This window comes from Chrysemys picta, chromosome 9 (assembly GCF_011386835.1).
Source record: "Chrysemys picta bellii isolate R12L10 chromosome 9, ASM1138683v2, whole genome shotgun sequence".
Lineage (NCBI taxonomy): Eukaryota > Metazoa > Chordata > Testudines > Emydidae > Chrysemys > Chrysemys picta.
This window is the reverse complement of record NC_088799.1, coordinates 67,950,879-67,967,787: the sequence shown is the minus strand read 5'-3', so window position 1 is coordinate 67,967,787 and position 16,909 is coordinate 67,950,879. Positions and strand designations below refer to the sequence as shown.

General features: G+C 41.2%; 1 protein-coding gene across 8 annotated transcripts in view; it reads left to right on the top strand.

The window, feature by feature from the left end:
• DIAPH2 (diaphanous related formin 2) overlaps nucleotides 1-16,909 on the top strand; it is a 906,188-nt gene that overhangs the window by 675,813 nt on the left and 213,466 nt on the right. For all 8 annotated transcript variants that reach the window (XM_065557222.1, XM_065557219.1, XM_065557225.1 and 5 more), the window contains one exon: nucleotides 6,191-6,354. In XM_065557222.1, the coding sequence (XP_065413294.1) occupies nucleotides 6,191-6,354 (164 nt within the window). The remainder of the gene's footprint in view (nucleotides 1-6,190; nucleotides 6,355-16,909) is intronic.

The following is a 16,909-nucleotide window of genomic DNA, read 5'->3' as shown; positions in this document are numbered from 1 at the left end:
TTACGTGCCACTGCAGGACCTTGGTTGCAACAATGATCTAAATGGTCCCAGTTTATGTCAATAACGTCACACCTTACTTATATATCTTTCTGTGTCTAAACTTACTTGTTTGCTTGCATGTTGGTCTTCCATGTCCAAGTAACAAGAGCATCAGACAGCAGTTTTAATATGGCAGCTCAACTGATTAAAAATGAGCAGTTTCTCCAAAGGGAAAACACTAATGTAGCAGACACATGACATTTTAAAATGAAAGGTCCTAGTCAGCTGAATAATCTGTTAATGGAAGCTCCACTTCCCTACCCCTTAGTGCTTTGAGAGAGAACATTCTTCTTGTATGGCTTGTTTAACTGAATGCTTATATTTGAGGTTACTTTAGAGTTATTTGGGGAGAAGTCATGCAATGAGTAATACTATATTATCTAATAAAATTCATTGGTGTTTTTTTTTTTCATTTCAATTACTGAACCTTTTATTTTATGTTCTATCTGAAGGTTAAGTGTAGTTGAAAATCAGAAGGAAACAGATGGCTTTTAAATCATCTTTTTTATTATTGTTGTTGTTATTATTCTAGACTAAAATAATGCCACTTCAAACATTCTAATTTGGTACTCAGAAATTCTCAAACTCTGATTTAAAGGCAGTTGCCATCTGCAGTAATATTAAAATTAAAATGAGAGAAGGAAGTAGACTAAAGGGTATATAAAATGCATATACTAAACTCTTTATCTGTGACCTAATAAAATAAAAAATTCAAAGCTTTACTGTGGATAATGTATGGAATGTTACATAGCTGGTGATCAGATACAGTTGTGTTATTAGCTTGGTGGAGTATTTTCTAGCCTAAGGAATGAAACAGCTAATGAAACAAATACCCTCTTTTCCCCACATGCCCCAAAATAGAAATCATGTTCCTGTGGAACATGTGGAATTTGTCTAGAAACCTAGCAAAATCAAGGCTGAAAATTAAGCAAAGACCGCAGCAAAACATTCATCAGAGGTGTAACTGTGTTAGTCTGTATCCATAAAAACAACGAGGAGTCCCGTGGCACCTTAAAGTCTTAGACTTATTTGGGCATAAGCTTTCGTGGGGGGAAAAAACCACTTCATGGAGCCAAAACATTCATGGAAGTAGTCATTTTACAGTTTGCTTAGGGCTATAAAAGTCCTTAGCTCAGATGTTTAAAGAAGTAGCCAGGTATGCCACTTATCTGACATGATACTAAACATGACATTGCAGGTGTGTTTAACATCCTAAACCTTATTGGAGCCAGACAAAAGAGATGACTGGTTGTTGTGCTTAAGGAGACAGTATATAAAACCTACAACAGTCCTCTTCAACTGAGCAATAATTCAAGTTTCCATCGCTGTCTTGCTGCACGAAAACTATGCTAATGCTCATGCACACTTCTAAAAAGAAGGTGCTTAACATCAGTCAGTGTTCTACCATGGGAAAGTGACATAGAGTGGAAGAGGGCACCACCCAAAAGAATTTGTGGTACAGACAAGCAGAGACACTGGCAAATAAAATTCCCTTCACTTGTTGCTTGAGCAATCATCTTCAAAATATATAATCTTAACAGTCAAGAAAAAGCAGTACATTGAAGTCAGTGGCAAAACTTCCATCAACTTCAGGTTTTAAACTTCAGGAATCAGGTTTTAAACTCAAGGCTGTATTTGGAAAAGGAGTTTGTTGAGTTATAATAACAATACTGTTGTTATCTATAGTTTTAATAGCTTTGTATTTTCAGATTTTGCATCTCAGTTCCTTATTCTTCAAATGATGCATGCACGTTCACTTTTTTGGTGATAATTTTTATAGGCTTTAAGTATTTTGGGGTGATTTATGCTTGTTGATAATATAACACTAATTTTTGAGGGAATATAATAATGTATGTAACTTTGTAATTCCTCACATCTTTAATAGGTTGCTTTATTTTCTGTAAGGCGATGAGTTAACTCATGGTAAAAATATGCCCTTGAAATTCCATTACAGCAACACAATGGCCAAAACATAGAGTGAGTGTTGTAGTTCCACTGCACAGTTTTGGGTAGACAGATAGAGAAAAGGCCATGAATGAGAGCTCAGCAGAGCCTTGTGCAAAGGGTCAAACTTCATGGCAGGTAGTTCCATGGACCATGGCTGCTACTGAAGCCCAATAGCTGTAGGAGTGGCTGCAGAAGTGTCCCTTTTCCTGCCCACTGCATTGGCGGAAGAAGAATTCCATTCCCACAGTCCTCCCACAGCTTATTTTGTTAAGGGGAGGATAGAAGGAACTTGTAGAATTGTGTAGGCTAACGTATATTTTTTCCCAAGAGAAGTTTGCTGAGTAGGTTGTTAAGGACAGTGGCTCACAGCCACTAATGTGTGTACCAGCAAAGGTAATTCAGGCTTTAATAAGAAATTCTCTAGGCTGTGTGAAACCCTCAATCCAGGAATGTGCCATTGCTGCCCACAAATGTGCTAGGCCCTGATGCATTGTCAATGCCAACCTCTCATTCATTTGTGTATATCCTAAATTTTAGTGGAGACAGAGCTACTCCAAATCACAGTCTTATGTAAAATGAGAGTTTGTAGCAGTCCAAGCTCCACTGTGGGTAAATTGTGAACAACTAAATTGGAAAACAGTAGGCATTGCTGATATATATGTACCTAAAAAAGGCTCACAACCTCTAGTTTAGGGTTAGCATGGAAGTTTTTACTATTTTAAAAATGTGGTTAGTTTATACTACATTAAGATGCACCTTTTCCCCCCATCTTACTGATTTATATTTTTTTATGTCAATGGATGTTAGAAACTAGCAGGAAAAAACATTATGTAGCACTCCATAAAACACAAAGAGCAACCTGAACATTTCAAGACCTTATAAAGAAAATCTTATATAGTTTAAGTTGTCTTAGTCATTTTTTCCTGATAAGAATTATACATACAGTGTATAGGCAGGGCACGGTGGAACATAAGTACTAGTTGCGAAAAATTGACCATAAATAGCCCATTTGCTTCTTCAATATGGTAATTTTTATGCCCAGGTTTCTGTTGTAAACAAACTTTGTGGGTATGTCTCATCTACCTTGTAATCTAACCAATTTTCCTCTTTTTTGCTTTGTTTTGTTTTGTTTGCAGATAATAGTGATTTTTTTGTTTGTTTGTTTGGTAAGGAAACATGCATTCTAGCATTTTGACATACTACTTATACCTCTGAAGTATCTTGTCAGTGATAGAAAAAGAGGTTATGTTTTGTTTGTACATCTGTGGAATTTTTTTCTTCTGTAACAATTTATATACTGCATAACACTCAGTATTGTTAAATTTAAAAATGTAGAAAATGCCAGGATTAGACCAAAAGGGTGCTCCAAGTTGGACACGCAGTTTATCAATAAATGCAGTTCTTATTTCAAACCTTAGAGTGTTTCACTCATTAAGTTGCAGCAGTAATGTACATACAGCAGGAAAATACATCTTCGATGTACCAGCAAGTTTGGAATAAAATTTACATGGTCATTTCCCCTCATTCCAAAAAATATTTGCATATGATTTACAGTAAAATTAGTCTTAAAAGCCATTGAAAGGCTTTGAAGAAAGATGAAATAGAATTGATATGTTTGAGATGGTTTGGAAATATAGGTTGCCTAGAAAGAGGTAGTCTCTCGTGCATGGACTTCTCTATGTTGTTCTTAGAATGCTGTATTTAAGTGAGGGGTTTGATTTCCTCACTTAGTCACAAACAAGGAAAATTCAAGCAAAATATTAGAACTTTTTTCGATAGAGCACTTTTCACTTTGGTATTGCATTGCATGAGGTTTCTAAGATTGCATAGGATTTTGAGGTATCACCAGTACCTAAGTATAATGGAAATGTTAAGAATTGAGTTTCAGCCTGGATTTCCTTACCTTTATTCATGGGTGTCACAACTTGATTACTTCTCTGTCTGATTGTTTGGTTTGTGGGTTGGGTGTTTTTTTATGTACAACACAGCAATTTCATCAACTGAAGTTCTGGGTCAGAGGAACTTGTTTAACCATGGGCTAACAGTTTTAAAGGTAGAGGTGCCTGATCTTAAAACAAACAACAAAAGAGAGAAGTGTATTGAAGCTGTTAATAACCTTTGGGCGGGGAGGAAGGGAAAAACTCTCTATTAATTCTTCCCTTAATAACCTGTGTTAACCAATAAATATTCTTGGATATGTTTTTCTGAAAATAGATTATATTGTGTTTACATATAAAATGACTTCCTTTCATTTGAAGTGATAATTATACCAAATTTTTAATGAAAGCTGTTGTGAAGGTCAAGTGGATTTCTACTTGATTTCTAGCCCCTCTTCAGTTACTAATAAATATGTGCAGTATACTTCAGCATACAACAGACTTGTGACATTTTAAACAATGGGCAGATACTGTGCATTCTTGAGTCCTGTAAACATCCCTACCATTTCATTCCCAATCTGCTTTTGAGGAGAGAGTGACAATTTTTATATCATTTCTAATTCTTTATTGTTTATATCACTCACGTTTTCTACCATATCCAAGGACAGTGTGTGTTTGTTTTTTGAACCTCTGACTTCAAATTAATGAGTGTCTTATTGACAGCTTAAGGGTTAATTTAAAGTGTCCATTTGCACTAGCTATTTTATGTTCATTGTTGTAAATGTTGCACATTTCAAGTAGTGATTCTCAAATGTAGTCCAGCAAGCCACTTCTGACATAGTTGTAAAGCATCTAGTCTTTCTTTAGGCAGTAACGCTTGTCTTGTTATGCTTGATGCTTCCTGCTAGTCCAGAATACTTAGGATTTCAAGAAGTTTTTTTAAACCAACTAATCTTTAAAAGAAAAAAAAAGTGAAAAATCTCCACCTCTCAGCACCCTAAATTGCTACTTTGTCTTTATTTTGGGGGTATTTGGTGTAATGTAAATTTAACAGTGTTCAAAATTGGAGCTATAATAAACACACAGAAGGATGTAATCACACCGCAAAGTGAGAGATTAGTTCAATAGTTGGCTATGGGTGATGAGATGCAATTCAGTGCAAATGGATATAAAATCCTATGCCCATGGAGAGCACATTGACATTACAGAGGCAAAATGGGGCTAAGCTAGGGTTACCATATTTCAGCAAGTAAAAAAGAGGACGGGAGGAGCCCCGCCCTAGCCCCGCCCCTGCCCTAGCCCCGCCCCTGCCCCTCCCATTTCCCGCCGCCCCCCCCCAGAACCCCCAACCCTCCCCCTGCTCCTTGTCCCCTGACTGCCCCCTCCTGGGACCCCTGCTCCTAACTGCCCTCCAGAACCCCCCCCACCTAAGCCTCCCTGTTCCTTGTCCCCTAACTGCCCCCTCCTAAGAGCCCCCCACACCCTAACTGCCCCCCAGGACCCTACCCCCTACCTGTACCCTGACTGCCCAAAACCTTATCCACGCCTCCCCCAGAAAGTCCCCCCTGAACTCCCGACCCCCCCCCATCTCTTGACTGCCCCCTCCAAAACCTCCCTGCCCCTTCTTCAACCCCCTGGCCCCCTTGTTGTTGGCCTTTGCCTAATGTCTCTGTGAACTTGCTCAGGAACGGCCTGAGCCGTTCGTCCCGGCACGCTGGGCAGCAGGGGAGGAGGAGCGGGGGATGAGCTCCAGACTGCCGGAGGCGATCTGCGAATGCAGGGAGGGATGGAGGGAGTGATCTCTGCTGCAGGGGAGAGGAGCAGGGGCTCTCTCTGGCTGTCGGAGCCCCATGTAAGTGGCACCATCCGGCCGGCTGCCCTGTTAGCCGGGCGCGCTCTGCAGTGGTTGGGGGGAAGTCCGGACATTTACAAATTCCCCCCGGACGCTATTTTTAGCTCAAAAAGCCGGACATGTCCAGGGGAATCCGGACGAATGGTAACCCTAGCTCAGCAGTCATTGCTTTATGGCAGGATTGTTTCAACTTCTCTCTAATACTGTCTAGTATTACTTTTTTCAGGTAACTAAGCAGGAAGATCTTCACCATCAGACGAGAGGCCATAACAAGGGGAAGTTTGCAAACCAGTGATGAAATGTTCCTGAGTACGTGTAATTCTCCCCCACCCCAATAAAATCAGTAAATATCAGGTTGGATTATAGAGCAATATCGATTAAATGAGAATATAATCTTAATTTTTGTGCTATTTTGTTGTTTGTTTTAACACTGAGAAGGTTATATTTGCATGATCTTCCTTAACGCAAACTTACAGCTTTACTAAGAGCGCCCAAGACCAGTATGAAAAGTTGTCCAACATGCATAACAACATGACCAAGTTATATGAGAATTTGGGAGAGTACTTTACCTTTGATCCCAAAGCAACAACTATAGAGGAATTTTTTGGTGATCTAAGCAACTTCCGAACTATGTTCTTGGTAAGTAAAGACTGACAAAACAATGATACAACATTATTGTTTTCTGTTTCAAACTTTTCAGTGTTGTTTTTTCCCCAAGTGCTCATTGATATAATAGACTGTGTGTTTTGATCGTATAACAGAGAATGACAGGTTAATTGACAGTTTAGAAACAGATTACATTATTTTCTCATCGAGAGCTATTGATTTGCAGGCCTCTGTTCCAACCTGTTAGTTCATAATTCTTATAAAACCACATTTGGATTTGATTCTTATTCAGGTGTGCATTAAAATTTTCTTTTCCCTGTTTAAAAAACAAACTGAGAAAAAATACCGCACATTTAACACATGCACAAAAAAACTCAGGCAGGTCTATGTTTGAAAAATATTAAATAAAAAACCTGCATGGTTGTCACTGGGGATGCCAACATTTGCATCATTCTGAAATCTAGAGACTAAGCTTTTTGGTAGAATATTGCAGTTTAGGAGGCAAAAAGCTAGAAACCTTCAATATAAGCTTTATATCTCTGATTAATGGAATCCCCCAAAGCTCCTTTGGGACCTAAATTCTATTATTCCCAGCCAACCCATGTGTCTGACTTGTATTTTTTTTTTAATAATTTTGTTTTTTCAAAATGACATGTAAGTAGGGAATCCGGTAGGGAAAAGAGATGACCAGAACATCACACTGTGCCTCCAGGGAATAGTCAAATTGCCTTGACTTATCAATACTACTTAGCCATTTACCACACAGCTGTAGAACGTAGATCCATATAGACCCATATTGCCAGAAACAAGCTTTAATTCATTAACTATCAGGATTTTCAGTATAGTGGATGCAAACTGCTCTTAAAGCATAACTTTAGTACATAAACTTAATTTTTTTAAACTTTAACTACAGCACATTTTAATTATTTGTAATACAGTTAAAATTGTTCATTTTCCTAAGTCATTTATGCAATGCTGCTATAATAGGAAGTTTCCGCTAGCACATCAGTAGAAGATTGGTCACGAACAACAGCAAGTATAATAAGATATATCCGTGCATCTATCTTTCCTGAAATCCCATGATAAAATTTTGAAATGTGGCAGCTTAAAGTTGGGCACCTGAAATAAGTAATGCTACCAGGGCCGGCTCTAGAATTTTTGCCTCCCCAAGCAGCAGTGACGGCCCCGCTGCCGAATTGCCGCCGAACCTGCTTGCTACGCTGGTGCCTAGAGTGGCCCTGAATTCTACCCAAATAATACAGTAGCTAGAGGAAAAGTAGGCTGATCTGGAGATTGTATTCAGATGAACAAGATTAAGCATTATGGCCAAAATCTGTCCTCAGATGTGTGTATTTAACTCCGGTGAAAGTATATAGGACTTCAGTGGATATTTGCCCTTGCATTTCCTAGAAGTCACATTACAGTGGGAAATCCCATTTTTATTTTGTTTAAACCCTACTACTTAATCTTCCTTCAGACTTACTGGATATTTAGACATAGAATGTCTTTTTACTCTTCAGTGCTTAGCAGTGAATTTCTGGAAAATACATTATAATTGGTTTGTCTTTTTATTCTTCAGAAGTTTTAAGCCAAGTGGTTAGTTTTACAAAAGTATGTGGCTTTCGAGGGGACTCTACCATTAGTGGGAAGAAGAAAATTATGATATTTGTGTTTTCAGTTGGGAGAAGAGAGAACTAAAATAAGCTGTTCTAAACTCTGCTAAGGATAAAAATGTAAAAAATTGTGACCTTTCAAACTGAACTGAAAATAGAAAAAACCTATTATATAGCTTCACTAAACCAGGAGGAGCTGAAAATGTCATTAATTCTACTTCCACATGTATAAAGTGTGGTTCTTCTCTGAAGAGTAATTCTGTAAGAATCTTATTTTGGAGTTCTATGTTTTTCTCACTGATATACATATCAAAGGTGTTCATTTTGCAAGAAAAAAGATATCTCAAATATAGCCCCTATAAACTCCACCCGTGATCATAGAGTTGAGCTGGGGTCTTTCCTTCTCAGTCATCATTTCTAGTAATAAAGACTCAGCAGGCCGCAGACTTGGCCTTCAGTTACACTCGTGCTATCTCACTTTTCAAATTATGAATCCTCCTGCCTCCCCCCGTGACACCTGTGGGAAACATATTTTCTTCAGTAGTTTTGCATGGATGTAACTGATTTGATTATGTTGGTAATAAATGGAATAGAGTCCTCCAGCTCACTCCATCTTGGCAACACTGGGTGTAAAATGCTAATATAGTAAGAAGCACTAATAAAAGGCACTTTTGTTCCTGAAATCAGCAGATCTGTCTGTAAATGTATCCATGTGCAGGAAGCAGATCTATTTAGTGTAGAGGTGCATTTTTACACATCCATTTTTCAGAGTAATATGGCACTTTATAAAAAGAAATGACTGCAAAACTTTTGTGTTCAGTTGTTAATTTTATCCAGTACACTTTTTCTTTTCCTGTTTTGCCAGTGTACATTAACTTAACACCATTTCTAATAATGTTGCATTTAATAATGAATAATTAAAATACAATATATGTGTATTTATATTATAACTACTGTAAACACATTTGAGAACAAGCGAAAAAAAGTTAAATGTATATCTAAGGAAAGAGAGAGACTACATAACTCATAACAAAGGTGTGAAATGAGGGAAAGACCTATTATTTTTTTTAAAAGCCATAATTTCTGTGTGGAAGGCATTTTAAAAGGGAATAATGAAGAGCAAATAGATAAAAATATCAACTGAAAATAAGTCTTTGTTTCATTCCAGTTAATGACAAAACTACCATTGACTTGATTGCGGGCTGAATTTCACCCTTAGTGCCACATCCTGCATTCTCTGCTCACCCAAGGATTTAGCTTACTTTACAACAGCATCTTGGATATTTTGTAGTCTTACCCACATAGGAAATATGTATTCTGTGTTGTAATTGAAATCAAAGTGTATATTATTTTTATTACAAATATTTGTACTATAAAAATGATAAAAGAAATAATATTTTTCAGTTCGCCTCATACAAGTACTATAGTGTAATCTTTGTCTTGAAAGTGCAACTTAAAAATGTAGATTTTTTTTGTTACATAACTCAAACACTCAAAAACAAACCTATGTCAAACTTCAGAGCCTACAAATCCACTCTGTCCTATTTCTTGTTCAGCCAGTCGCTAAGACAAATATGTTTGTGTACATTTACAGAAGATAATGCTGCCAGAAAGTGAGAACAGGCATTCGCATGGCACTTTTGTGGCCAGCATTGCAAGGTATTTACATACCAGATCTGCTAAACATTCGTATGCCCCTTCATGCTTCGGCCACTATTCCAGAGGACATGCTTCCTTGCTGATGATGCCATTTTAAAAAGAAAAAGTGTTAATTACATTTGTGACTGAACTCCTTGGGGGAGAATTGTATGTCTCCTACTCTGTTTTACCACTGTTTTGCCATCTATTTCATGTTCTAGAAGTCTGATGATGACCCAGCATATTTTGTTAATTTTAAGAACACTTTCACTGCAGATTTCACAAAACGCAAAGAAGGTACCAATATGAGATTTCTAAAGATAGCTACAGCACTCAACCCAAGATTTAAGAATCTGAAGTGCCTTCCAAAATCTGAGAGGGATGAGGTGTGGAGCATGCTTTCAGAAATCTTAAAAAAGCAACACTCCATTGCAGAAACTACAGAACCCCCCAAAAAAGAAAATCAACCTTCTGCTTGGCATCTTATTCAGATAATGAAAATGAACATGCATCGCTCTGCAGTGCTTTGGATTGTTATCGAGCAGAACCGGTCATCAACATGGACGCATGTCCCCTGGAATGGTGGTTGAAGCATGAAGGGACATATGAATCTTTAGTGCACCTGGCATGTAAATATCTTGCGATGCTAGCTACAACAGTGCCATGGGAACGCCTGTTCTCACTTTCAGGTGACATTGCAAACAAGAAGTGGGCAGCATTATCTCCTGCAAATGTAAACAAACTTGTTTGTCTGTGTGATTGGCTGAACAAGAAATAGGACTGAGTGGATTTGCAGGCTCTAAAATTTTATACTGCTTTATTTTTTAATGCAGTTTTTTGTACATAATTCTACATTTGTAAGTTCAACTTTCATGATAAAGAGAGTGCACTACAGTACTTGTATTAGGTGAATTGAAAAATATGATTTCTTTTATTTTTTTACAGTGCAAATACTTGTAATCAAAAATAAATATAAAGTGAACACTGTACACTTTGTATTCTGTGGTATAACTGAAATCAATATATTTGAAAATGTCAAAAACATCCAAAAATATTTACATTTTAGTCTATTATTGTTTAACAGTGCGGTTAATTTTTTTAATCACTGGACAACCTTATTTATTTATTTATCCCAATTTCACTATAATTCTTTGATTGATGTTATATACATGTGTATAATTCACACATTTGCAAATGTTTCTCCTTGAATACAAAAAGTGGTCAAATAAAAATTGTGCAGACTATTTCAATCATTTACATTGGCAGTCATTTTATACTTGTTCTATATGCACTATGTTCCCTTTAAACATGATTCTGCCCACAAGTGTGTGCACACAAATCTTTGTGAGTATTTCTAAGGCAGTATTTGGCCTTAGAATTTACCATAAATATAAACCTCACCTGTTACATAATTTAATTAAATGTCCAGCGTAAACCAACAGTAGTATATTGGAATGTTAAAGTCAGGTTTTATGGATTTTCCTTTAATACAAATAATAAATAAAAACTAAAGCAATACCTACAGGCCAACCAAAAACGGGACACTTTTGTGCTACACACTGCACAAACATGGAGTAATAGACCATCCTTACCCCAGTGCACAATGTTTTTTTAGGGAATTAGGCACCTAATGGGAGTTAGGTGCATAATTCTATGTAAAAATCTGGTCCTTTAAGGCTTGTTTACAAAGACATTTAGTCCGCAGCAAATTGGGGTAAAGTTTCCATCTGGATGCTGTTGCTTTGCACTAACAGCTCCTTAGTGTACCCTGCTTTGAAATGGGAGTAGACTGAAGTGTACTAAGGAACTGCAGCATGGGTCACGGGTCACTTGAAGGTTTAAACTAGTGTAAATGGTGGATTCTCTGTAACTTGAAATCTTTAAATCATGATTTGAGGACTTCAGTAACTCAACCAGAGGTGAGGGATCTGGAACAGGCGTGAGTGGGTGAGGTTCTGTGGCCTGCAATGTGAAGGAGGTCAGACTAGATGATCACGATAGTCCCTTCTAACCTTAAAGTCTATGAGTCTATGAATTGTTAGTGTGTGGCAGCAGAGTCCAGTGTGCAGCATGCTAAGGCAGGGTGGATTTACACCCCAATTTGCTTCAAACTGTGTATGTCTATGTAGACAAGCCCTAAGTCTAAAGAGAGAAGAGAGATGAAGATTAGGGAGGAAAGGATGTAACAGAAACAGAATGAACAGTGATAGTTAACTAACATCATGTTTGTTTCATGATTTTTTTGGGATGTGGGGCTTGGAGAGCTTGTTATTTAAATCCTTTGGTAGGATTATATTGGAAGAGAATTAGCTAAATGGAAAGAGAAAGAAAGAGAGTGGCTGCAAAAGAGAGGGAGGATAGGGCAAGTGAGAGAAGGCAAGGACAGGAGCATGGAGGAGAGGTGGAGCAAGGCTGAGGGGAAGAGACTGGATGGAAGAGGGTTGGAGTAAACAGCCAATCTGCACAGGAGAAAGAATCACAGAAATGCATGGCTGGTAGGGGCCTCGGGGTCATCTAGTCCATCCCTCATGCTGAGGCAGGATTAAGAATACCTAAACCATCTCTTACCGGCGTTTGTCTAACCTTTTCTTAAAAACCTGTAGTGATAGGGATTTCACCACTCCTTTGATATCCTGTTTTAATTCTTAACTGTTTTTATAGTTAGATTTTTTCCTAATATCTACCCTAAATCTCCCTGGCTACAAACCTAGCTGATTTCTTCTTGTCCTACCCTCAGTGGGCATGGAGAACAATTGATCACCATACTCTTTATTTCAACATTTTACATATTTAAAGTCTGTTACCATTCCCCTTCAGCTTTCTCCTCTAGGCTAAACAGGCCCAGTTCTTTCAACGTTTCCTCATGTGTAATGCTTTCTAAACATCTTTTGTTATTGTTGTTCTTGGTTTCCTCTGGGTTCTTTCCAGGTTATTCACATCTTTCTTAAAGTGAAGAGTCTGAAACTGGACATAGTACAACCTCTGAGGCTTCACTAGTGCCACATCGAGCAAATAATTAGTTCTTTGAGTGATTGCTCCTGTGTATTCCACAGTAGGTGTGCGTGCTCGCCACGTGCACTAGTGCCGGAAGTTTTTCCCTTAGCAGTACCCGTACTGGGGGAGCACCGCGGCGACCCCTGGAGTGGCGCCTGTATATCGCGCTATAAGGGGAGCTGTGGGCTCCCCCCACCCTCAGTTCCTTCTTGCCACCAGTGAAGGTAGTCGGAACTTTGTGCTCCAGCTCCGCTGCAGCCCTTCTTCTCGACCTTAGTGGTACTGTTTGTGGGTTGTCCTTCAGTTGTTAGAGTGGGCTCGGGGCATGCCCGTGCCCCAGGCTTCAAGTCGTGCGACTCTTGTCGCCGTTCTGTGCCCAAGAGCAACCCTCACGCTGAGTGTCTTCGCTGCCTGGGTGAGACTCAAATTAGCGACCGTTGCAAGATCTGCAGGTCGTTCAAGCCAAGGACCAAGAAGGAGAGAGACTTTAGACTTCGAGCTCTCCCGATGGAGTCGGCACTGGCCCCAACGCCGGTACACAGATTGGACTCGGCGCCGGCCACCGCATCGTCAGTACATAGCGAGGCCCCTTCGACCAGTCGGCGCCGCTTTCCCTCCAAAAAGCAAGGGAAGGGCCCGGCCTCGCAGCGACACTGCGATAAGGATAAGGGGGGCGCTGGTCCTGCACTGGGAAGGCCTCGGTCCCCCCTGGGCTCAAGAGCTCCGACTCGCGTGGAGCGGAACAGCCCGGTACTATCGGCCCCACTGGTACTGATGCCATCGATGCCGGAGGCGGTGCAGGCTGCGAAGGACATTATGTCTCTGCCCGTCCCAAGCTCGCAAATGGGTACGGGCTCTAGGTCGCGAGGCAAGCCTCCTTTGGGTGCCCACCAGACCTCTCCGGGCAGCCGCAGTTCCCACTGCGAGGATCGCTCCCCGCACCGCTCGGCACGCAGTGGCCGCTCTTCTGACAGCTCCCGGCCACCCTCGACACCGGCCAAGCCGTCCGAGCCGCCGTCGGGACAGGAGTTGCAGGGACTCTCTATGCCACCTGCCAGCGAGTGTAGGCACCAAGAGAGGCACCAGGAACACTCACCTGCGAAGCGTGGGTACCGGAGCCACTCTTGACGGGACAGACGTCGGCGTTCCCGTTCCAGCTCCTGCTCCACTAGACGTCACACCAGAGCCTCCCTTCGGGGCACCTCGGCGTCAGGGCACCGGGCTTCGCGTTATCCCTTTGGGCCCATGGACTGGCACCTGCCTCAGTCAGGGTGCACCTAGCGGCCATATCGGCTTTTCACCTACCAGTGCAAGGCCTCTCGGTCTTCTCCCACTCGATGACCTCCCGGTTTCTGAAGGGTCTTGACCGTTTGTTTCTGTTCGCTAGGCCCCCCCATGCCACAATGGGACCTCAACCTGGTCTTGTCCCATCTCATGGGGCCCCTCTTTGCACTCCTGGCCACGTGTTCCTGGTCACTCCTCTCGTGGAAGGTGGCCTTCCTCGTGGCGATCACGTCGGCCTGATGTGTCTCAGAGCTCAGGGCCTTAACCTCAGAACCCCCCTATATGGTTTTCTATAGGGATAAAGTCCAGCTCCGCCCACACCCAGTGTTCCTCCCGAAGTTGGTCTCCGCCTTCCATATGGATCTGAGCATCTTTCTTTTAGTGATCTGTCCTAACCCCCACTCCTCTAACGAGGAATGCCACCTCCACATGCTCGATGTGCGTAGGGCGTTGGTGTTTTATCTGGATCGGACTAAGCCATTCTGGAAATCCTCTCAGCTCTTTATCGCCTCGGCCAAGCGGGCAAAGGGGCAGCCTATCTCCACACAGTGGCTTTCCCGCTGGATCACCTCGTGCATACGCACGTGCTATGATCTGGCAGGGATTTCCCCGCCACCGATCGTCAGGGCACACTCTACAAGGCTCAGGCCTCGTCAGCTGCCTACGTCGCCCATGTCCCCATCCAGGACATTTGTAGGATGGCCACTTGGGCCTCAGTTCACACATTTACTTCGCATTACGCGATTATGTCCCAGTCTAGGGATGACGCCGGGTTTGGCAGGGCGATACTTCATCCCGAACCATTATGAACTCCTACCCACCTCCAACAGATATTGCTTGGAATCACCTACTGTGGAATACACAGAAGCAATCACTCGAAGAAGAAAGGACAGTTACCTGTTCTGTAACTGGCGTTCTTCAAGATGTGTTGCTCCTGTCTGTTCCACACCCCGCCCTCTTTCCTCTCTGTCGGAGTTGTCCGGCAAGAAGGAACTGAGGGTGGAGGGAGCCCGCGGCTCCCCTTATAGCACGATATACAGGCGCCACTCCAGGGGTTGCTGTGGTGCTCCCCCAGTACAGGTACTGCTAAGGGAAAAACTTCCGGCACTGGTGCACGTGGCAAGCAAGCACGCACACCTACTGTGGAATAGACAGGAGCAACACATCTCGAAGAACGCCAGTTACGGAATAGGTAACTGTCCTTTCTCATTCCTTACATGCAACACTCCTGTTAATACATCCCAGAATGATATTTGCTCTTTTTTGCAACAGCATAATGTTGTTGACTTACATTTAATTTGTAATCCATTATAATACCAGGATCCTTTTCTGCCGGACTGCTGCCTAGGCAGTTATTCCCCATTTTGTAGTTGTGCATTTGATTTGTCCTTCCTAAATGCAGTGGTTTGGCAATGGCCTTTATTGAATTTCATCTTCTTGATTTCTGACCAATTCTCCAATTTATCAAGATCATTTTGAATTGTAATCTTGTCCTCCAAAGTGCTTGTAACCTCTCCAAGCTTGGTGTCATCTCCTCTCCATTATTCAAGTTGTTATAAGAACAGTCAGGGTCGAAACTGTACACAGCACTCTGATGTCATCAGTGTCAGACAACTGCTGCTTAAAAGGCTTCTTCATCTGCTCCTGCCAGCTCAAGTCTTTGGCTGCCTCCTCTCTTCAGTTCTTCCGTTCTTTCCTCAAGACCACATATGGGGAGTTAAAGGATGTTGCTTCATGGATACTAGTGCCCCAGAAAAGGGAGAAGGGTTCTCCAGAGTTCTGGATCTGCAAGGCACTTCAATTTGTAGATATATTGCATGACATGTCCCTCTAGTGTTCTCTGTTTATTTAGAGAGATGGATATCTATATCTGTTCCTAAACACTCAAAAATACATATATTTATTTGTAGATTTTGCTGCACTGCGGCGGGAGGGCAGTGAATTGATAATAGCCCACCTTAACTGATTACTCTCGTTATAGTTAGTATGGCAACATCCATTTTTTCATATCCTCTGTGTATATATATTTTCCTACTGTATTTTCCACTGCATGCATCTGATGAAGTGGGTTTTAGCCCACGAAAGCTTATGCTCAAATAAATAAGCTAAGGTGCCACAAGTACTCCTCTTTCTTTTTGCTTTAAATCAAAGTTTTTCCCAGACTCTTCTCAGATTTATAAACTTCAGACTGCACCATTAATCTTTCACTTTAAAGTGAAGAGTCATTTGGCTAAAGGATAAGGCTATGGAAATACCTTGATGGGTGAGATTAGGCTAGGGTAATAAACTTTTTATTTGCCTTGTGCCACTCTGCTCTTCCCTCTTCAGACATATCTATAAGAATACAGATTAAATACATGTATCAGAGGGGTAGCTGTGTTAGTTTGAATCTGTAAAAGGCAACAGAGGATCCTGTGGCACCTTTAAGACTAACAGAAGTATTGGGAGCATAAGCTTTCGTGGGTAAGAACCTCACTTCTTCAGATGCAAGTAATGGAAATTTCCAGAGGCAGGTATAAAAATCAGTATGGAGATAACGAGGTTAGTTCAATCAGGGAGGGTGAGGTGCTCTGCTAGCAGTTGAGGTGTGAACACCAAGGGAGGAGAAACTGCTTTTGTAGTTGGATAGCCATGTGGCTACAATTTTTGTTAAACAATTTAAAACCTGAGAATTAACTTGTTACTCAGCAAATAAGTCCTCATGATCCAGCATACTATTGTAGGTCCCAGTGCCTACAGACCCAGCTTTGTCATCCCCCCACTCTTCCCAGTGCACACATGTACGCGCAGGCACATATACACACCAGTTGAGATATCCCCCTTGGGCCACAGCTGGAGAAGGGAAATGGCTGCTCTGGAGATGGTGCCCCATTTCTGTGCTCATTACTAAGGCATGTCCCTTGAGGTGTTCACATCGCTATCTATATGTTCTATCCAGTTCAAGCCCAGATTTTTTATTGGCAACCTCCTGACATTACCAACTGTCAATGAACATCCAGTGAATGTCCGCACCACCCAAAACCCTATCAAGAGGTCTGCAGAGATGTACTGAGGGAGAC